Here is a 24104-nt window from a genome sequence, read left to right as displayed (position 1 = left end):
AAAACAAATGGGACTACATTAAACTAAGAAGATTCTGCACTTCAAAGGAAACAATGACCAGGAAGATAGCCCCATGGAATGGGAAAAATTATTTACCCAACATTCATCACATTAGGGTTTTAATATCCAAGATATAGAAAGCACTGGTAGAAGTTTTCAATAAATAAACATACAACTCTACTTAAAGAATGGGGAGAAGAGATGAACAGAAACTTCCTCAAAGAAGAAATAAAAATGGCCAAAGGCACATGAAAAAATGCTCTACATCACTGATCATCAGGGAGATATAAATCAAAACAACAAAGTATCATCTCTCACCATAGAGACTGTGGCACACATCAGAAACAACAACCAACGATGATTTAGATGTGGAGTGAATGGGATTCTCATGCATGCTGGTGGGAATGCCTCCTGGGAATATATCTTAGATCCCCAAAAACACAATGTAGAAATGTCATCTGCACTGCTATGTTACTGCTGCATGATTCACAATAACGGAACCAACCCGAGTGCCTGAGAACAGATGAATGGATAAATAAACTATGGAAATCTACATAATGGAAATCTACAGAGCTATTAGAAAAAATGAAGTATTGAAATTTGCTTATACATGGATGGAAATGGAGAGCATTATGCTGAGTGAAATAAGTCAAGAGGGAGAGGGACAAACAGAATGATTAGACTTATTTGCAGGAAATAAAAATAAAACATAATAAGAGAATACCAACGACCACAGAAATGAGGGCCGGGAGGACCAGTCCATGTTAGGAAGCTTGCCACAAAGGGAGTGGGGAATGCAGTTAGAGAGAAGGGAACACTATGACAATGATAGTTGGAAATGATCACTCTGACAAAAACTGAGTGTTGAAAGGATGTAAAGTAATATGGATGATACCCTTTCAGTAATATGGACAATACCCTTTCAGGAATAGTATTGCAAACTACAGTGCCTAAAAGGAAAAAAAAGGAAGGGGGTGGGGTGGGAGAGAAGTGTCTGTCTTAGAGGCAGGTTGCAGGGGTGGGAGAGAAACTGGGGATACTGATAGTGGGAAATGTGCACTGGTGAAGGGATGGGTGTTGGAACATAGTTATGAATGAAAATGAATCATGAACAACTTTGTAACATATTTCACAGAGATTCCATTAAAAAATATTTTTAATGCAGTAGGAAGGCTGTTCAAGTGGTAAGCAAAATATACAAAGAAATTATTGTCAACAAGAATTAAACAATTCTATACATCTCTTCAATGTAGATTTGACTAGACTTAACTTTTCAGCCTAATAGTGAGAAATATGAGTGAATTCATAAATTTTATTTTTAAATTTTAAAAATAAATTCAATTTATTTTGTTGAGTTATTTTGGGGCAAGAGTTAGGATGTTTGCCTTGCATGTAACCAACACTGGTGTAATCCCTAGCACTGAATATGGCCCCTCAATATTCCTAGAGTACCCGCTGACCACTGTTAGATGTTAGCCCAATTCCCTCCCCCACGATTCTCCCCCTAAATTTAGTGTTTTTTCCCCCCCATGGGGGGGGGGTAGAGTAATATATGGGATTAACCACAGGATCTCATACATGGAAAACATGTAGTCTACCACTGAGCTACATCCCTAGCTGAGTTCTTAATAAATCTAGGTTTTTCTTTCATCTCCTTTCTGTTATTCTTTAATAAAGCATGTATGTAGACAGAACAAAATTAATAAGAGATCAAGAAAAAAATCATCTGGAAGCACAGTGATAGCACAAAGGTTATAGCACTCACCAAGCTATGGCTGCAGCTGGAACCTAGTTCAAAACCCACGACCACCTATAGTCCCTTAAGCACTGTCAAGGGCACCATTGAGCAAAGTCAAGCATGGTTCCTGAACTCCACTGGGGTAACACTCCTCTCTCCCCGACAAAGTCATCAACCTATGGAGCAATGGGGCCAGGGGGTAAGGCACAGGACATGCATGAGGTTGATTCCAGCTCAATCAATCCTCGGCATTGCATATATTTCCTAAGCACCCCCAAAAGTAGCTCCTGACAACCACTCGACATGGTTCAGAACTTCAGCCCACCCACCAGCATCAAGAGAAAAGCTTCTAAGTTTTAACGTGTATTGTGAAAGACAGTTGCCATAGAGAAAACTAACCCATCAGATGATGATGATTATTGAAAGGAAAGGGCAGATGAGGCAACAGGAATAAGTTGCTGGTAGGTATGGTGATTTGCATATAAATCTACAGATAAAAATCTATAACCCTCCCCACCCCCAGGTCCGCAGTACTGCTAACCAATAAAACAATTTAAAACAAAAAAATTCAACCATTAATCATGGAATAAAGATAGAAAAGCAAGGACAATATAATATGGCATAGCCAAAGTTAATCCAAATGACAGCAAATTCACAGTGAAAGATAATTAAAGAGCAAGGTATTCAAAGAAATTTATAAATGTGATGTGATATATACATAAGCCAGATAAAGCAGTTTGGTGCACTAACTGGACGTGGATATCTAAGCAGCAGGAAGGAAAATCCTGGTTGAAAGAACACAATTTCTGTAATACTTTTCTGAGATGAGACGTTTAAGACTTAAACATTGGAGTCACAAAGTAAATTCTTATCACATAACAGTGCTGTAATCAAATCACTGATGAAAACAACCTCCATTTTACGATGCTTGAATTCCAACTTTACATATATACTGCACTTTTTATTTTTCAAAGCACCATTTAGGTAGTCCTCAAAACAATCCAGAGGCAATAGAATAGCATTTTGAGATTATTTTATAAACTAGTAAAAAAGATCCAACAATCTATCAGACTTGAATAAGTTCGTATAGGTAAGACCATATATTACAGCTACCTAATCAAGTAAAGTTATGACAATGAAACTGAGCCATAAAACTAATTGCTCATAGTTTTGGTATCAAGGGCAAGTCATTTTTAATAATAATGTACTAGATTATTTAATGGATGTTAAAAGAAAACTGCTCCCCTAAAATGTAGTTTCTTCTATTTCCTAAGAAAATTAACTGGTAAGAGATATACTGTGGGTATAAAAGTAAACTTTTCTATCAGAAAACAGTCCCAAAATGTCAGGTAATGCTGAATTGAAGAAATTAAAACTGTAAGAAAAAGTAGTCTAATGAATAAGTAAAACCAGCACACATATCAAGGGCTATTTCTGCAGGTGCTCATGGAGGAACAGGAACAAACTGGGGCCCACAGCATGAAAAGCAAGCACCATAATCCCTATGTGATCTCTCAGGTCTCAAGACAGGCTAAGATTCTAGTATGAAAAAGAAATATTCTGCAGAAACTAAGAATATTTTAAAGAGGTAGCAAGGAGTAATTAGAATACTAACTGCTGCCAGTTGAAACTCTTCTGTCTGTGGCTCTTGGCACCAAAGATCTCAGGGGAAATGGAAGGGAATTCCATATGTGAAGTGAATAAAATGGAGAAGGAAACCAAAAGTAATAAGGATTAAGAAAAAAAGAATAGGGGCTGGAGTAATAGCACAGCAGGTAGGGCGTCTGCCTTGCATGCGGCCGGCCCCAGGTTCAATTCCCAGCATCCCATATGGTCCCATGAGCACCGCCAGGAGTAATTTCTGAGTGCAGAGCCAGGAGTAACCCCTGTGCATTGCCGGGTGTGACACCACCCCCCCCCCAAAAAAAAAAAGCAAAAAAGAATAAGTGAATGGCCTAAACAAGGATGGAAGAAACTTGAAAATTAAGGCATCTCAGCAAAACAAGAAACAGTTACGTTTTTGATTAAAGAGTAACACAGGGGCCAGAGAGATAGAACAGCTGACAGGGCACTTGTCTTGCAAGCTGCTGACACAGGTTCAAAACCCAAGTACTCCATAAAGTCCCCTGAGCACTGCTAGCAGTAATGATTCCTAAGCACAGAGCCAGGAATAACCTCTGAGCACCGCCAGATACAGCCCCCCGCTTCCACTCCCTCTCCCAAAAGTAACACAATGATGACAACCTCTGAAAGCAAGGGAAATTCAAGACAGAAACTTGGTTTCTTGGAAGGTTGGAAAATAGAGTAGTAGATAAGTATAATTAATCTACTACTACTTGCCATTACTAAAAAGATAAGTATAATCAAAGGACCACTGAAAACTCAATATTGTAATAATACACAACAGAAGAAGTGATTAGTCTGATGTATAAATCCATCTATTTGTGCAACTTATTGTACCCGGACTATGAAAAGGGCAGGAAGAAGAAAATTTTTCACGTATAAGCCCCTATTAAAGTGTTGAAAAAGAAGCTTTGAAAACATTTTTAAAATGTTTGTTTTAACAAATTACATGTTCTCTGAACGATTTAAAATTCCTTTTTCTCTGAATACTGTGGTCATTTTTTGGCTTTGATTTCTTTAGTGGTTGTGCCTGCTAGGTAGTGTGTGAGTCCTGGGTTTTGGATTAGAACCGAACATGAAAGTTTTGGCTGTTGGCTGCTGCCGTCCAAGTGCCTACAAGGGGGGGCCAGGGGTGTGGCCTCCTGCAGCAGGGACTAGCAGGGCGGCAGAGGGAGGTTCAGCAGAGTTGAAAGCAAAAAATAATGGATGTTATGCAACAAATGGGTCAAAGTATTTTAAGTAACATTTAAAATAAAAATTTAAGAAATGATTATCTGAAATGGCAAATAAATATAATATTTACAGTTCCGTTCCTTTGTGTTTTTAAATACCAAATTCTTAGGTATTGCAAGAATGGTATCACACAAGAATATCAACCTGCTATGGAACCTATCTGTTTGTAAATTATGATTCCATTATAATTTTTCACTGTCCATAACTTGCTAAAATAAGGCTATAACTGAACTCTGGAGGATACACTAAAGGTTTGATATTTTCTCTCTTCCCTTTCTCAGTCGCTACCTTCTGGTGCTCAGTTCCTTAAATAAGGAAAATGAGAATCCAAAGCTGAAGTACTTCTGACCTCCTATCAAGTTTCCCACTCCAGGTTGAAGTACGCCTGGTTCCCTTTCTCCATTTGCATCAGGACTCTTGCTGGCCACTTTGCTGGTCCACTCTGTTTCCTAGCAAATGCCAGGCTCACCTGGAGAGCAAGTGAAAAGAGAGGCTCACATCAGAAAAAATAAAGCCAGATATCAAACTCTGTAGAGAACAGTGCCTGAATCATCTGAGCAACCTTTCAAGAAAAGTAGAGGGATCAATAAGGATGGGGAAAAGATATAGGAGAATGAAGGCTTACTGCAGTTTATCACATTAAGCTTTTAAAGGGGACAAGAAAGAAAAGAATATGGAAATTAAACCAATTTAATTCAAATTTACAATTTCAAGGGCAATACTACGCAAATGATTTGAAACTAGAAGACTATTTCTAGTTCCTTTTTATAAGTTTCTCTAAGATGGTCTGGAAAAACACCATCTTATAACTGCAAAGGAGTGAAAGTAGTATAAAGATGTTAGGACTAAACTCAGGAAAAAAAAAAGTGGGCACAGGGAATATACCATAGGCAGACAAATATATAAAAGGGTAGATTATGTCTGAGGTCTACATATCACATTAAGTTTGAGAATGTACTTAGCAAAATATCATTCTCCGCTTCCCCAAACTCTAAATTCTACCCACATTTGTCTCCTCTGAGAGCATCTGAATATCTGGGCAGCACTACCCATAGGAGGCACTTCTGTCCTTCTGGTTAGAGGTACTGTTTTGAGCTTAAGGAAGGTCAGAAAGGAAAGGAAGAAACCCTTCAACTAGAATTCAGATTTTAATTTGGGAAGGAAGAGATTAAGACTGACAGAATTAGTTCCTAGTGAGGTTAGCAATTATTATATGATTCCTTCCTTAAAGAGAAATAGCAAGAACATCATTGCAGAGATACATTATTCACATTTCTCAGAAGCAGGAAAAAGCAGGGGTAATTTACATCTTAGTACCTGCCCTGAAAAAAGAGGAAGGAATATCTTCCAAGTTTCTCTGAGCATCTCTTAATTATTTGCACACGAAGCCTCCTGGCTTTAAGGTTTTCCCTCTGCTTGCAGGTGATGAAGGGATACCCTTCAGTCACAATATAAAGAATACCATGCTGTGCTTAAATATACAGAGGGGAAAATTAGCTAGGGATGAGAACCTTCAGATAACAGGTAGGTTATTTCTGAGTCTTTGGGCAGCACTTCCATAGATCATTTCTGAATGTTTTAGACGGATTATCAGTCTGTATAAGGGTGGAATCTGAGACTTAAGACAGAAGTCAAGTACAAGTTCTCTGAAGGCTTTAATCTTAAAGTGTGTTCTAGGATTACAGAATCAAAAATGGTGTAGAGGTTACATTTGTTAGCCAGGAGAGGGCACTGTCTAAGAACCAAACATAGAAAGTTTACTATAGGGGCTGGAATGCTAGCACAGCAGGTAGGGAGTCAGCCTTGCATGAGACCGACCCAGGTTTGATTCCCAGCATCCCATATGGTCCCCAGTAATTACTGCCAGGAGTAATTACTTAGTGCAGAGCCAGGAGTAACCCTGTGCATTGCTGAATGTGACCCCAAAAACAAAAGAAATACTTTAAGTTTTTTTTTTAAAGGAAAGTTTGCTACAGAAAGTAAATGGGGAAAAAACTCAATTCTGCCTTTTGATCTTCAATCTAATAGATTTTATATCATCTTTAACACATTAAGAAACTGGACCTCAGAAATCACCTACTAAGAATTAGTAGATCCAGAAGTTAATTCAAAATTTCTAAATTGCTTTCAATGTCAGAGACAGGACTGAAATGTTTGTTTTCATGTAAACAAAACGCTAACTTTCCCTACCTCCCCCTTCCACAAAGCTTTTCAAATGATAAACTGCAGAAAGGCTCTTCATTTGGTCCCTCTGGTTCTTGGTAGGTTGCTTGGGGGCTCAGGCTCTATTTTCTACAGTGTCGGTTGTCTGGATTTCCTTTTTCCTGAGAAAACTCTTTCCTTGCTCTCTTATTTAAACCTGATTATTTTTCCAGGCATGATAACCCTGGTCTCAACTGGGAACCAGAATTATGATCCAGAAGGTAGCTAGCAAACAGAACCTTAATTCAAATGAACTTGGGAATTAGTAAATGTCAAACTGGAGAAGAAAATCTGATGGGACATAGAAGTACTCTACCTTTTCCGGATTTCTTGTTTTTCTTCTGGAAGCAAAACTCATCACCGCAACAAAGAGAGTAAAAGAAGAAAAGATAGGATGGGAAGAAAGGAGAGAAAATATCAAGACAAAGCATCAAGTTTTATAAATTATCTATACTGGTCTGGCCAGGGAACACTGAGGGTGCAGGGTGCCATTGATAGGCAATGTGCCAGTTCCTACAGCCTTTGTTGAAAGAAAAACAAAGGAGTGACATATCTTTATGGTTAACTATTACTGGCAAATACTTATTTGGGAAAAGAAACACCACTGTGAACTATCTGGCACCTAACTAACCTTAGTAATTGTCCTAGGGGCATGTGTTAGTTCCTTCAGTTCAGGTTCTACCAGTAAAGACTTCGGAAATCATAGATATTTGCTGAAAGTATATTATAGAAAGCCATTTTAGTAATCACCCATTCCTTTCCAAAAAGCAAAACAGGAAAAACAAAAACCAATAAACACTAGCTACTGGAAATTCACACATTTACCAAAACTCTACTTTTCCTGGATTGGGTGGGCAACACATGGGGGGAAAGGGGAAAATGGGACAGAACCTAAATCATTTGTGGGTTGAAAGTTGGTTGACTGTGAATAGTATCCAACCCAGAAGTTGCACAACTTCCTCCTGGGATCCCTAGATTGTCCAACAGACTAAATTATTGTACTTTTACTTATTGACTAAATCAGTACTGATTGACTAAAGTAGCATATATATAAGCACATAAAATCCTCATAATGTTGTCAATAATTTTTTGGGATAAGAGGAAGAAGTGAGGGGCTAGTGCGATAGCACAGCAGGTAGGGTGTTTGCCTTGCACGCGGCCAACCCGGGTTCGATTCCCAGCGTCCCATATGATCCCCTGAGCACCTCCACGGGTAATTCCTGAGTGAAGAACCAGGAGTGACCCTTGTGCTTCGCCGGGTTTGACACAAAAAGCAACAAAAGAAAAAGAAAAAAGAAAAAAGAGAAAAAGAAAAAAAAAAGAGGAAGAGGTGATTAGAACCAAGTTTAGAAATTAATGAATCTCTGAAATCTAGCTCATGTCACACAGATCTAAGAACATAAAAATTCCCTTACAACCAAATTTTACATAGCCTACATGCAGGCCCTATTTATAAAAGCTTTTCTACTGAGAACCAATCAATCAGATAATTGACAACCAGATTAATTTTATCAGCTATCAACAAAATAAAATTTTTTTACATAACTGAAAAGGGCAATTTTGAAAAGTAAAACCAAAGACCTGAATGTTGTTAATGAAGCTACTGAAACAGCTGACAATATGTTTGTCCTAATTATCAAAAAGTCAAACTCTATATAGATTAAAATAATGCAAGTATGGCTGAAAAATACAGGTTCATGAAGAAATGAATGTGAAGCAAGAAACAAAAATAGTGGGGCTGGAGTGATAGAACAGCGGGTAGGGCGTTTGCCTTGCACGCAGCCGACCCAGGTTCGATTCCCAGCATCCTATATGGTCCCCCACGCACGGCCAGGAGTAATTCCTGAGTGCATGAACCAGGAGTAACCCCTGTGCATCGCTGGGTGTGACCCAAAAAATGCAAAATATATATATATATATAAATAAATAAAAATAGTTCTCACCTGCAATGTACAATTCTCTTTTCGTTTCAGGAACTCCACAAACCTGGCCACTACTCCTGGTGTGTTGATAACTTCATCAATAGGAGGATTTGGTTCTATCTCCCCAAAAAACAAAGGGAAAAACAATTTTTAAAAAAGAAATTTCAATGTAAGGTCTCCATAGTTCAAAATTATTTTACAACACCCTCCCTTCATTTTAACATCTCATCCAAGCTGAAAATCTAAAAAAAAGGGTAAAATTCAGTTCAGCCACTGTGTACCAACATAGTTATGTTTGCAACTACTAATATAGCTTGCAAGGTTTCATACAAATAATAAGCCCTAATATGGAATAATGATAAACAAAATTCTCAGAAATTAAAATTAGAAATTAGGTCAAAAACACCCAAAGACAACTACTATTATTATTTTAATATACTCAGCCCCTCTTCCTATATGAGTATTCTGTCTGCTTTCACATAAACTGTCCTGAGAAACTGGATACCCTCCCTACCATTTCTCCAAATCAAAACTTAATGTTTTAGTAAATTTGTAAATAAAGTTAAAACACACCGAGCATATTCAGAACTCACCTTTTGAAAGAAGTTTTCTAAATTTCTGTGTTGCTGAAAGCTGTTGCTCTGGACTATTGGAAAATATCATTTCGATCATGTCAGAAGTAATAACACCACCCTGAGATGACAAAAATCGAATGTTATATTTTTAAAGTAAATTATTATAAAAGTTAACATTAATTCAATAGAAAACAGAGGTAACAGCCATGGCCAAGTAACTCATTTCTCTAGAAGAGTCACACAAAAGTTAAAACAATTCTCTTTACGTGCAGAAATGTAAATTTACTACCAAAACCCCAGCAGCAGCTCTCACCACCCAAAGCTGCTACCATCTTTCTAGCTGGACTGTCCAGTTAAATATTCTGGATTTTCTGGTGCAACATCTCCAAGCTCTATTAACAATGACATCCCAGTAGTAGTAAACCAGACTGGATGGGGATATAACACAAAAGTAAACTAATCTCAACTAACAACGTAATACAGAAGGCCTAACTTGCAATAACAGCTTAGTAAACACTCAGATAAGGACATAACATCCTCATGGTGAAATACAAAAATTTTCACTGATTTCCTTGCACAAAAATAGTTTTTTTTTCTAATTCTGTTAGCCATGTTAGTGGCAACAAGCAATATAAAACAAAACTACTGTGGGTCTGCTATGAGGGCAGGCTTGTGGGTTGGTTGAGAAAAAGGAGACAACAGTAGAAGGACGGTGACATGGTGGTGCGACTGGTGTTGAATATTGAATGTCTGTAAGAAATCATCATAAACAACTCTGTAAACCATGGTGTTTAAATAAGGGGTGGGGAGTGAGAAATGTAAAATAATTTGGCAATGAAGACAAATTTTAATAAAAAAACTTATGCAATGAGAAAGTAATCTTAGGAGTAAATATTAGTAAAAAAAAAACAGGCATATATAATTATTTGTTTTCTCATCACATGGTTGCTTAGCAGTCTTTTTTTTTTCTTTTGCTTTTTGGGTCACACCCGGCGATGCACAGGGGTTACTCCTGGCTCTACAGTCAGGAGTTACTCCTGGCGGTGCTCAGGGGACCACATGGGATGCTGGGAATCGAACCCCGGTCGGCCACGTGCAAGGCAAACGCCCTACGCGCTGTGCTATCTCTCCAGCCCCAGCAGTTGTCATTTATAATAAATCTCAAATGTGAAAAGATCTTTTATGACCTCCTAAGTCTCATCAGACACTCCATCTCTATCACATATTACAGTACTTTCATCTTACGACCAGTCCTTTATATTATCAGATATTTTTCTTCAGTATTATCTGGGTCTACCTGGTATAAGTTTGTGAATGCCCATATCCCTGTATATCTTCTAATTACCCTACCATTGATGGGTAGCACAAAGCACAAGTTCAACAGATTCTATTTAATGAGTACAGAATAGTGTTACCCAAATAACACATTCTGACCACAATGTCAAACTGAACAGTCTACTCTTAATTTGTTTTCTGCTTTATTAATACTTTATGGCTTCCTATCATTTCCTTAAACTTTTCTATGCAAATTTTCTTCTCACAATCATTTACCATTTCATGAATGGGGTTACATAAAATTGTGAACAAAAAAGAAAAAATTGTGAGTAAAGCTGAACAGTTGTAAATGACAGATGTTTGATAAGCAACACCTAGCCAAATCTGTAAGGGCGAAAATAAAGCACTCTGCTAAAAATCAGAAAGGTTAACTACCTTGAAACTTAAAACACTTAATCCTGCTTTATGGCATCCACATGGATTGTAGAAGGTCCAGCAGCACAACACAGTGTTCTCAGAAGGCCGAGGTGCCAGGGATAGAACTCAGAGCCTCAGCATATGCTCACTCACTTGGCTATCTCCCCAACCCCAAGACTGATTTCTGAATTAAGAAACCATACCTGTACGACTATGGGTTTTGTTATATATCCATGCACACATTCACTGACTCTCGATTTATCTATCTGCTTAAATCCAGAATTCTTCCACAAATACTAAAAACTAAACTTCTTCAGTCTTGATAATAAAATGGTATTTTATGAAAACCTCTTGCATACTTTAAATCATTTTCAGATTTAAAATATTTAATACCAAGCTATGTAGATAGACGCTATACTGTAGCACTGTAGCACTGTCCTCCCGTTCTTCATCGAGTTGCTCAAGCGGGCCCAGTAACATCTCTATTCTGAGAGTTCTTGTTACTGTGTTAGGCCTATCGAATATGTCACAGATAGCTTGCCAGGCTTTGCCCTGAGGGCGAGATACTCTCTGTAGCTTGCCAGGCTCTCAGAGAGGGGCGGAGGATCGAACCTAAGTCGGCCAGGTCAGCCGCGTGCAAGGCAAATGCCCTACCTGCTGTGCTATTGCTCCAGTCCAAGAAAACTGTGTGTGCAGTACAGAACCACATACTGTAGGCAAAGATATGTATACAGATTTTCAATTCAGTTGGTTCAATCTATAGATGAAGTACTGCAGTTAGAGAAGAGGCTTACTATTTTCTTCCCTCATCCCCTTATTATTATTAAATATGTTAACTTTACAGTCACAATATGTAAATCTTATTAGCTTTACATAGTAGTATTTAAACTTATAGGTTACCAAGAAGAGAAGTGAAGGTCACCCAGTAACTTTGCATCCTCTATAAAGAACATGTATTTTCATTTGCATAAGGATAATTATGCCATGCTACACAGGGCTATAACTTTGTTATTGTCTTTATGAGATAAATATAAATTAAAGAGTTATGTATGGATGCTAAGTTGATAACAAACTAGGAAAGCAATATATCAATTTAGGATATGGAACCAAGTTACATCTGGAGAAACATCAGTCTAAATGTTGATGTAAATTTGTGTGTGCATTGTGAAGCAAGATAGTTTTTATTGAAAATTACTTGTAAAAATTTGAGCAGAGAGTACTCATTCAAGAGAAAGTACAGGCTTCTCCAGAGTGGAAAAGACAGCAAGCAAAGAGTCAAACAAGCAAGAACTGTATTCAAGAGAGAAAACGGGCTTGAAGAACAAGCCAAAATTTCTTTTTTGGTTCAATTAACATTTATATCATTATCCTCCAAAATGTGATAGGCCTCACCCAATTAGCTGAAAGTATTAAGAGAAATGAATGGGTGTCTTTAAAACAAGTTCAGCCTCAAAACTACATCAACTCTTGATTTTAGAGCCCTATGGATTTTGGATTTACCAGCTCCAACTACACAAGCTTAAAATCTGTCTCTCTCCTACTGATTTTGTTTTCTCTGGAGAATGCTATTAACAGAGTCCAAAATGCTTTATATTGTTTTAACACCTACTTGGGGCAGTCCCACAAGAACTACTAGGGTAACCTGGGTAATCCTTGGCACCGCAGGCCCCAAGAGGCACCACAGCCTTGGGTCCTTGCACTGACTCACTCAATGAGTCACAGGAGAGTGGAGGGGGTCCCGCTAAGCACCACTCAGGAGATATTCCCCATCCTCACACCTCCAAAACGAGAAAAGCCAAATAATTTTTGTCTTAAAACTCCTAAATATCTGAACTTTATCAGAAAAACTCTCGTGTTATTTATCTTAACTTACTGGTGCCATCTCCATGTTATTAATCTGAGCCTCATGGAAACCTCCATCTGACATAACTTCTTCTTCTGTTTCTTCTTCTGCTGTTGCAACATTTCTTCGCTTGAATAACTGAAAAAAAAAATAAAGAACTATTACTAAATCTATTTTAACACAATAGAAGTCAACATGTAAACACCGAAAGGAACAATGAATTTGTTTTTCTCATTCCTTTCATTGTCTCAGTATCAAAGAGTCCCACACTTGGTTACCATGCTTTTGCATACCTGTGCTAGGCACTATGGTAATGCTGGTAGTCATATTTAGTAAGAGTCTGTGTCAGAGATGAGATTCATAGTCTCACCTAAGAGGCAGGTGTTCGTCAATGAGTTTTATCTCTGAGTGCTGCGACCCATAGTGGTGGAAAATGGGCACTGGTGGAGGGATGGGTGTTTGATCATTGTACAATTGAAACCCAAGCACAAAAATTTGTAAATCTACAACTGTACCTCATGTCATGGTGTTTCACTAACAAAAATTAAAAAGAAGTAAATGATGGAGAATGGGCACTGGTGGAGGGATGGGTACTGGATCATTGTACAACTGAAACTCAAGAACAAAAATTTTTACGTCTACAAGTGTACCTCATGGTGTTTCACTAATAAAAATTAAAAAAAAATCAAAAAAATCTTAAAACTAAAAAAAAAAAATCTAAGAAATTCTACAGTTTGTATATAGCCTTCAACTATTCAAAAACTTTGAGTTCGCTACATGCTTTACCAAAAAAATTATGAAGTGAAAGTTATTTAGAGGCCGAGATACCATATGACATAAAGTTGTGGCTGTGCAGTAGTCTAGCAGATAAGGCACTGGAACCTGGGTTCAATTCCCAGAACCATATACATCATATAAAGAACTAACCCCGATAATCACCAGGAGCACGGAGCCAGGAATAAGTCCTGCCTGGCACGCCCATAAAATCCCCCAAGCCTGCCTGGTGTGACTCCTAAGCACAGAGCAAGAAGTATGTCCTGAGCATAGCTGGTTGTGCCCCCAATACAGAAACCAAACACACACAATGTAGCAAAACAAATCTCTTAAGTTATTGGGGAAATTAAAATGATAAAGGAACATTGCCAAACAAATAGCTAAAATGAAAAAGCCTATAAACCAAATGTTTTTTTAAATTTTTTTTACTTTGTTATTTTTTTAATTTTTATTAGTGAAACACCATGAAGTACACTTGTAGACTTACAAATTTTTGTGTTTCAATTACCCATCACTCCACCAGTGTCCATTTTCCACCACCACGGGTCCCAGTATCCCTCCCACCCCCTAACCCCCCATCCTACCCTGCTTCTGTGGCAGGGCATTCCCTTTTGTTCTCTCTCTCCTTTTGGGTCCTGTGGTTTGCAAGAGAGGCATTGAGTGGCAATCATGTTTGGTCTATAATCTACTTTCAGCATGCTTCTCCCACCCTGGGAGGATCCTCATAATACCCTTTATTTGGTGCTCTCTTCTCTACCTGAGCTCCCTTTTCCCCTAGCATGTGTGGCTGGCCTCCAAGCCATGGAGCAAACCTCCTGGTACTAATCTCGGCCACTCTTGGGTGTTAGTCTCTTATTTTGTTACTTTATGTTCCCCAGATGAATGCAATCTTTCTATGTCTATCCCTCTCTTTCTGACTCATTTCGGTTAGCATGATACTTTTCATGTAGTACCACTTGTATGTAAATTTCATGATTTCATCTTTTCTAACAGCTACATAGTACTCCACTGTGTAGATGCACCAAAGTTTCTTTAACCAGTCATCTGTTCTCGGGCACTCAGCAGACTGGTTCAGCCCTTTTGGAAAACAGTATGGACGATTCTCAAAAAATTAGAAATTGAGCTCCCATTTGACCCAGCAATACCACTCCTGGGAATATATCCCAGAGAGGCAAAAAAGTATAGTTGAAGTGACATCTGCATTTGTTTGTTCATTGCAGCACTCTTTACAATAGCCAGAATGATTTTTTTTAATTGAATCACCGTGAGATAGTTATAAAGCTTTCATGATTAAGTTTCAGTCAAACAATGATCGAACAACCCATCCTTTCACCAGTGCACATTTTCCACCATCAATGTCCCCAGTATTCCTCCCACCACCCCCACCCCACCCCCTGCCTCTGTCTGTGGCAGGCACCTTCCTTTTCACTCACTCTCTACTCAGAACAACCAAATGTTGACAACGATGCAAAGCAAGTAAAATTCTAGTAACTACTGGTGAGAAGATAGAACAGCACAACCTATTTTGAAAAAGGATAGCTTTTTTGAGTCAGCCATTCTACTCCTAGATAGCTATCCAGAGAAAAGAAAATATGCATTCACAGAAAGAGCTACTCATGAATGTTCACAGCAGCTTTATTTGCCATTTCCTGGAACTGGAAACAATCCAAATAAGTAACTGAGGAATGGACAAACTGCTGTTTATTACTCAACAATCAAACAAAATACTAAAAAATACAACAAGGGAATCTCAACATGATTAAGTTAATTAAAGGATGGCATACTAAAAACACAAACTGTATAGAGGTTGAAGAGATAATACAGCAGGTAGGGTATTTACCTTGAATAAGGCCTACCTGGGTTCAACTCCCAGCACCCTATATGATCCCCTAAATTCTGCCACAAGAGATTTGTTAAGGTACGGCCAGGTGTGTCCCCAAAAAACAAAAATAAAAGTTTTAAAAATATAAATGATTCCATTTATGCAAATCAGTGATGACCAAAAACAAAACAAAAAAACAAAAGAACCCCCACCCCCACCCCCCCCAAAAAACCCAACTGCCCCCAAATTCTTGGCATGGAGGAAAGCTACTTAGAAACAGGAGAAAAGGAGTAGGGAACAGGTATAAAGATTTACTAGGTAAGGGCCAGAGAGATAGTACAGTGGGTAGGGAGCTTGACTTGTATATGGCCAACCCAGGTTCAATTCCCCATCATTCCATATGATCCCCCAACGACGGCCAGAAGTAATTCCTGAGTGCAGAACCCGGAGTAAGCACTGAGCACAGCTGGGTGTGGTCCAAAAGCCTAAATAAATTAATGTATAAATTAATGTCCACGAGGAAAAACTTGTAAGAGATTAAGTATCATTACTATCTCTACTAAGTTGATAATCTCACAAATATAATATCAAAATTTACTAAACTGTACACCATACTGTGTGTCAACTATTCTGTTTTCTTGAGGGGAGGGCTGCTGAATCATACCCAGCAATGCTCAGGGGCTACTCCAGGCTGTGCTTGGAGATTATATGTGGTGCCAAAACTTAAACTAGGGTCAACTTCAAGCAACGAAATGCGTCAACTCCTGTACAATCTCTCAGTCCAATATACTGCTATTAAAAGTTCTATAATTTTTATTAAGAGTAGTTCCTGAAATACACTGGCTGCACTAAATCCTATTGCATTCCTCATCAATGTTCGCTTTGTTGGTTCCTTTAGAGCAGCATTCTTCAACCACTGGTCTGTAGGCAGGTATCAGTCCTCAGCTGTAGGTTAGAAACCACTAATCTATGACACTGGTTATAACTGCTATGAACCAGTCTATGGACCAGGTGTTTACAGGAGTAGAACGGATGAAAACCAATGCATGAGAGCAGTGATTTCCCAAATGGGGTGCAGACCACCAGGGATCCAGGGAGGGCAGTAGTAGCATAGGGAGCAACTGATGGGTGGGTGGAGGGGAGTAAAGAAGGTAGATTTTCAAGAGTGAGGGAAACAAAGTCATTGTCTTTTTGAAAAAAGGGCAGCAAGCCAAAATAAGGTTAGGATCATCTGCTTTACAGGATGCTAGAGAACAACTCATTATTTTGAAAACAGAGAACCAAGAATTTTTTTCTTTCCAATATGATTTCCAATCAGGTCAAGCAAATAAATACTTGATATGGAAAATCCCCTCTTTACCTGTCAGCTAATAAAAGCAGAGTGACAGAATGATTGATTACCGCTACTCTAGTAATGGATCAAGGCAATAACCATCAAAAGCAGCTACAGACCAAAGTGAAAACGTTAGAGTGCATTTTTACAATGACTGTATCATTCTGGATATAACCAGATAAACACCAGGATGGATGATAAAATCAGATTAACCCAAGAACTATCAATACAATAACATGTTCCTCCTGATACACTACAAAAAGCATTAAGTATTAACTATAGTTTGTTTGAAGAAAAATAAAAATCAAACCCGAATCTGATCAAGTCTTAACTTGTATTTACCGAGTCTACAGAAAGTATGGGGCAAGAGAAACATACTGAATAGCAGCACAGAGATACTGTTAGCAAAATTAAAACTGGTATTGTTTCATTACCACCTTTTTTGATTTTTGTTTTGGGTGCCTGACACATACAAATAACATGTCCTAACACTGAGCCACATCCACAATCTTCCCGTCACCACTTTTTCTGAGGAAAAAATTACAAAGTGGAAAAGTGGAAGAAACAAATGATTAAAAGAGACTTAAGATCTTTAATAAATGGTGCTGAGGAAAACCAGTTGTTAGATAAACAAATGCATAAAAATGAAACTAGGCCCTTACCTTACACCATTACAGAATTAAACTTAAAATGAATGAAAAATCTAAACATTAAGACCCTAGAACGAAAACAGATACAAGTTTCATAACAATGGATCTAGAAATGATTTCTTGGCTAGAATACCAAAATTAGAGGTAAGTAGGCAAAAATAAACAGGACTAGACAGAATTAGAAGAGGATGAAAAGGAAGAAAACAACTGCAAATCATGTATTATTTTAAGGTTAAAAACTAAAGAACTACTTTAAAAAAAATTCAGAATAGATTACTTCAAATAAACTAGGAAGATAAATGGCCAACTGGCAGGTAAAAAGAAATGCACACTACCTCATTAGAGAAATAGAAGCACAAATTAAAAAACAATGAGGTATTAAATCACACCAAGGATGTGATATTTAAAAAAAAGAACTTTATTAAAAAAGAAACTATCAAAAAAGAAGAAAAGAAGCAACGGCAAGAAATGAAAAAGTTATGCACCACTGACAGGAATGTAAAGTTTGTGCAGCTGTTATGGAAAAGAGTGTAGAATATTCTTACAACTAACAGAACTGCCATATGATCCAGTAAATCTGCTTCTGAGTATAGGTCATGGTCACGGTCATGGTCCTCCTGCTGTTCATCGATTTGCTTGAGCGGGCCCAGTAACGTCTCCATCGTAAGACTTGTTACTGTGTTTGGCATATCAAATACACCACGGGGAGCTTGCCGAGCTTTGCCATGCGGGCGAGATACTCTCAGTGGCTTGCTGGGCTCTCCGAGAGGGGCGGAGGAATCGAAATCAGGTCGGCCATGTTGGCTGTGTGCAAGGCCAATGCCCTATCTGCTGTGCTATCGCTCCAGCCCTGAGTATACGTACCCAAAATAATTGAAAGATGGATGGGTTTAGGAACATTATTCATAAGCCAAGAGATGAAAGTCCAAATGTCAACAGATGGTATATTTTATTGTAACACACATACACAGAAACTATAAAACCTTTGAACAAAAGAGAGCGGGAGGCAGAACACTGTTAACATATGACAATATAAGTCAGTCACAAAACGACAAATACCAATTGGGTTTAGTATGTCACATATCTTAGGGTAGTCAAAATCATGCAATCAATTGAAAGTCTTCCCCATAAGATCAGGGACAAGACAAGGATGCCCACTCTCTCCACTACTGTTCAATATAGTACTGGAAGTACTTTCAATAGCGATTAGGCAAGAAAAAGATAATAAGGGCATCCAGGTAGGAAAGGAAGAAATCAAGCTTTCACTAGTCGCAGATGATATGATACTATACTTAGAGAACCCTAAAACCTCTACCAAGAAAATCCTAGAAACAATAGACTTGTACAGTAAAGCTGCAGGCTATAAAATCAATACCCAAAAGTCCATGGCTTTCCCATACGCAAATAGTGAGAAGAAAGTGACAAGAAAAAAACAATCCTGTTCACAATTGTGCCCCAGAAAATCAAGTACCTAGGAATCAGCTTAACTAAGGAAGTAAGGGACCTGTGCAAAGAAAACTACAAAACGCTACTTCAGGAAATAAGAGGACACGAGAAAATGGAAAGATATCGTCCGCTCATGGATTGGGAGAATTAACATTGTCAAAATGGCAATACTTGCCAAAGCATTGTACAAATTCAATGCAATCCCTATAAGGATACCTATGACATTCTTCAAAGTAATGGAGCAAACACTCCTGAAATTCATAAGTAAAAGTAAAAGTAAAGGCCCTCCCGTTGATCATCGATTTGCTCGAGCAGGCCCAGTAACGTCTCCATTGGAGACTTTGTTGTTACTGTGTCTGGCATATCGAATACATCACGGGGAGCTTGCCAGGCTCTGCCGTGCGGGCGAGATACTCTCGGTAGCTTGCCGGGCTCTCCGAGAGGGGCGGAGGAATCGAACTCGGGTCGGCCATGTTGGCTGCGTGCAAGACAAAGGCCCTACCGCTGTGCTATCACTCCAGGAGCAAACACTCCTGAAATTCATATGGAACAATAAGCACCCACAAATAGCTAAAGAAATTCTTGGGAAAAAGAAAATGGGAGGAATCAACCTCCCGAACTTCAAACTCTATTACAAAGCAGTAATAATTAAAACAGCATGGTACTGGAACAAAGGCAGAGCTGCAGACCAATGGAACAGGGCTGAATATACTGATATCTCCCCCCAAGCACATGATCATCTAATCTTTGATAAGGGAGCAAGAAATGTGAAGTGGAGCAAGGAAAGCCTCTTTAACAAATTGTGCTGGCAAAACTGGACAGCTACCTGCAAAAAAAACTGGGCTTAGATCTCTGCCTAACACCATATACAAAATTAAGATCAAAATGGATTAGAGACCTCAACATCAGACCGGAATCCATAAGGTACATTGAAAACAAAGTGGGCAAAACCCTCCATGACATTGAAGCCAATGGTATCTTCAAAGATGTCATACCACTAAGCAAGTGAAAACAGAGATAGACAAACGGGACTATATTAAACTAAGAAGCTTCTGACCTCAAAAGAAACAGTGACCAAAATACAAAGGCAGTCTAAAGAATGGGAAAGGATATTCACCCAATACCTATCCAACAAGGGGTTGAAATCAAGGATATACAAAGCACGGTTGAACTCCACAAGAAGAAAACATTCAACCCCATCAAAAAATGGGGCAACGAAATGAACAGAAACTTTTGCAAAGAAGAAATTCAAATGGCTAAAAGGCACATGAGAAAATGCTCTACATTATTAATCATCAGGAAGATGCAGATCAAAACCACAATGACTTATCATCTCAAACCTCAGAGACTGGCCCACATCCAAAAGAACAAAAGCAACCAGTGCTGGCGTAGATGTGGCGAGAAAGGGACCCTCCTTCAGTGCTGGTGGGAATGCTGACTGGTTCAGCCCTTTTGGAAAACATTCTCAAAAACGATGGACGATTCTCAAAAAATTAGAAATTGAGCTCCCATTTGACCCAGCAATACCACTCCTGGGAATATATCCCAGAGAGGTAAAAAGGTATAGTCGAAGTGACATCTGCACTTTGTGTTCATTGCAGCACTGTTTACAATAGCTAGAACCTGGAAAAAACCTGAATGCCCAAGAACAGATGACTGGTTAAAGAGACTTTGGTACATCTACACAATGGAGTACTATGTAGCTCTTAGAAAAGATGAAGTCATGAAATTTATATACAAGTGGTACTACCTGGAAAGTATCATACTAAGCGAAATGAGTCAGAAAGAGAGGGACAGACATAGAAAGACTGCATTCATCTGGGGAACATAAACTAACAAAATAGGAGACTAACACCCAAGAATGGCAGAGATAAGTACCAGGAGGTTTGCTCCATGGCTTGGAAGCCAGCTGCACATGCTAGGGGAAAAGGGAGCTCAGATAGAGAAAGGAGCATCAAATTAAGGGTGTTGGGAGGATCCTTCCAGGATGGGAGAAGCATGCTGAAAGTAGACTATAGACCAAACATGATTGCCACTCAATGACTCTTTTGCAAACCACAGCACCCAAAAGGAGAGAGAGAACAAAGGGGAGTGCCCTGCCACAGAGGCAGGGTTGGATGGGGGGAACGGGCGGTGGGAGGGATGCTGGGATCAGCGGTGGTGGAGAGTGGGCACTGGTGGAGGGACGGGTATTCGATCACTGTATAAGTGAAACTCAAGCACAAAAATTTGTAAGTCTACAAGTGTACCTCATGGTGTTTCACTAATAAAAATCTATAAAAAAAAAATCATGAAATCAGAGTAGAGTGCAGCTGTCAGGGTTAGAGGGAGAGAAGAGGGAGTTCCTGTTCCATAAGTAAGGGTTTCAGTTCTGCGGGTTGGAGACACAGAACAGGTACTTGATTTCCACAGCTGACTCTGCCTCAATCCCTGACACCACAGTTACCTGAGCACCACCAGGAGTGACACTTGAGCACAGAGTCAGGATTAGGCACTGGGCAGTCAGGTGTGACCTCAAAAACAAAAATAAAAGTTTTGACATTCCACAGCCACTACCACTTAAACTCATGGACTCAGCTTTACAGATTCATGACTAATCTCAGAAGAGATACAAACCAAACCACAAAAAGTAACAAGTACACCAGTCTCACCTGTGAAAACTCTGGGGGTGCCTTTAGGAAAAGGGAGCCCAAGCACCCATCTTGCCAAAGCCCTGGCAGCCACACCCACACCGCTCAGATGCTGCTATGCCAATGATCAAACTTCACTACTTCATGACTGATCTCTACATATGCCAAACTAATGAAAATTCCAGGTACACTGGTTTTCAAGGCTGAAAACTGCAGTTTCCTTGGAGTGGAGATAGGTAGCCATCACCAACCCCATCCATACTTCTGGAAGCCCCCAGCAGTCATACCTATATCCCACAGCTGCTGCCACCATGTCAAGTCACCGGCCCATTTTTTTTTGGGGGGGGGTGGTATTTGGGCCACACCTGGAGATGCTCAAGGGTTACTCCTAGGACTCAGGAATTATTCCTGGTGAAGCTCATGGAACCATATGGGAAACTGGGGATCCAAGCCGGGTCTACCATATGCAAGGTGATCATTATACCCATTGTACTATGGCTGCAGCCCCTCACTGGCCCAGTTCTACAGACCCTGGATTTCTGAACATTCGCCCACGTGACACCTCTAAATTCCCTAATATTGACATTCCAGTATTTGGAGCACAACAAATTAGATGGGAAAGTAACGTAGAAGCCAACTTTAGCTCAATAAACAAAAATTGTCACACAGAAGGCTGAACTAGCAACAGACAGCTTAGTAAATACTCATACTTAAAGTGAGATACAACAATTTTCACATATTTGCTTTACTGAAATATTTTTTGATAATTCCATAAGCCATTTAATTGTAACAAGCAATATACACCATTTTGTGCCTGCTAAAGTGGCAGGCTTGTGGGTTGAATGGGACAATGGTGGGGAAACATTACACTGGTGGTGGGATTGGTATTAGAATACTAAATGCCCATAACAACTCTATTATGAATCACTTTGTAAACAATAGTGCTTAAATAAAGTTTAAGAAAAAGGGGGGGGGGGGGGCTTCAGCTCACTGCAGTACTATTCACAATAACCAGAGTCTGCAAACAAGCTGAGTGTCCGAGAACAGACGAATGGATAAAGAAACTATGGTAAATCAGCAAAACGGAATACTGCACAGCTGTTAGGAAAAATGAGGTCATGAAATCTGTCTATACTTGGAGAGTATCATGCTGAGTGAACTGAGTCAGAAAGAAAGGGACAGATAGAGAATGACTGCATTTATTTGTGGGATAGTAAAAAAAAAAAAAAAGACGGAAACTAATATCCAAGGCCAGAAAAAACAGGCCAGGAGGACTGGTCAATAGATGTGAATTTCCACAAGGGTGTGGGGGACAGAGGGTGGTTAATATAAAGGAGGCTCCATTATGACAATATTAGTTGGACAAGAACTGAATGTCGAAAGCAGGTAAAGGGATATACATGATAACCTTTCAGCATCTATATCACAAACCATAATGCCCAGAATGAGAGAGAGAGAAGAGAGGTGCCTGCCATAGAGGCCGGCTGGGTTGGGGGGTGGCTTAAAGGAAGGGAAGCTGGGGGACAATGGTGCTGGGAAATTATCCTGGTGGAGAGATGGGTATTAGAACACTGTGAGACTGAAATGCAATCATGAAAAACTTTGTAATGCTCTATCTTATGGTGATTCAAAATAAAATTTACAGTGGCTAAATTTCTGATAGCTGCTTTATTCATTTATTTGACACTGGGCATTTACTCTGCTTCCATATCCTGGCTATAGTAAGCAATCCAATGAGCACAGATTTGCATATATATTTTATATTGATATTTTTGTGTTTGTGGGTAGGTGTGATAGCTGCTTTATTCATTTATTTGACACTGGACATTTACTCTGCTTCCATATCCTGGCTATACTAAGCAATCGAATGAGCACAGATGTGCATATATATTTTATATTAATATTTTTGTGTTTGTGGGTAGGTGCAAGGAAGTGTAATAGCTGAAACATATGGAATACATTATATGTTTTTTTTTGAGAACTCTTCATACTGTTTTGCTCTATGTAGTTGTAAGGAACGATGAGATTTTATAGTTGCTGCAACTTTAAAGGAACAGATTATGTTAAGTAATATATGTCAAGAGAATGACTACTGAATAATTTCACTCACGTGGTATATAAAGAAACAAAACAAGGGAATAGTCTATATCAAATTATATAAAACTCTATCATCTGGACTACAAAACAGATTACCAAATGGGGCAGGGGGATGAGGGTAGAAGAAATGAATATGCAGACTAAAAGCAACAACGGAACCTTGGATGAGGATATTGGACACTTTGGTAGTGGTAAGTTGGGGTAAACGCACATCAAGACTGTAACTATCAGCACTGTTATAAATACATTACTCTATAACTCTCACTCCCAAACCAGAAAAGTACAGCACAAAAACTATAAATCTATAGACTAATACCTTGATGAAAACAGATTTTAAAAAATCCCTCAACAGAACACCAAATGAAAGGTGTTTGGAGGATCCTCCCAGGAGGGGAAATGCATGTTGAAAGTAGACTATGGACTGAGCATGATTGCCACTCAATGCCTCTTTTGCAGACCACGACACCCAAAAGGAGAGAGAGAACAAGGGGGAATGCCCTGCCACAGAGGCAGGGGGGGGGGGG

General features: G+C 39.0%; 1 protein-coding gene across 1 annotated transcript in view; it reads right to left on the bottom strand.

The window, feature by feature from the left end:
- KPNA1 (karyopherin subunit alpha 1) overlaps positions 1–24104 on the bottom strand; it is a 77912-nt gene that overhangs the window by 35700 nt on the left and 18108 nt on the right. The window contains exons 3-5 of the mRNA XM_056109432.1: positions 12859–12966; positions 9312–9411; positions 8740–8834 (exon numbers count right to left, since the gene is read on the bottom strand). Coding sequence (XP_055965407.1) covers positions 8740–8834; positions 9312–9411; positions 12859–12966 — 303 coding nt within the window. The remainder of the gene's footprint in view (positions 1–8739; positions 8835–9311; positions 9412–12858; positions 12967–24104) is intronic.

The sequence above is a fragment of the Sorex fumeus genome, unplaced genomic scaffold (genome assembly GCF_029834395.1).
Source record: "Sorex fumeus unplaced genomic scaffold, SorFum_2.1 ptg000265l, whole genome shotgun sequence".
Lineage (NCBI taxonomy): Eukaryota > Metazoa > Chordata > Mammalia > Eulipotyphla > Soricidae > Sorex > Sorex fumeus.
The sequence above is the reverse complement of the archived record's forward strand: the minus strand, read 5'-3'. Positions and strand labels throughout refer to the sequence as shown.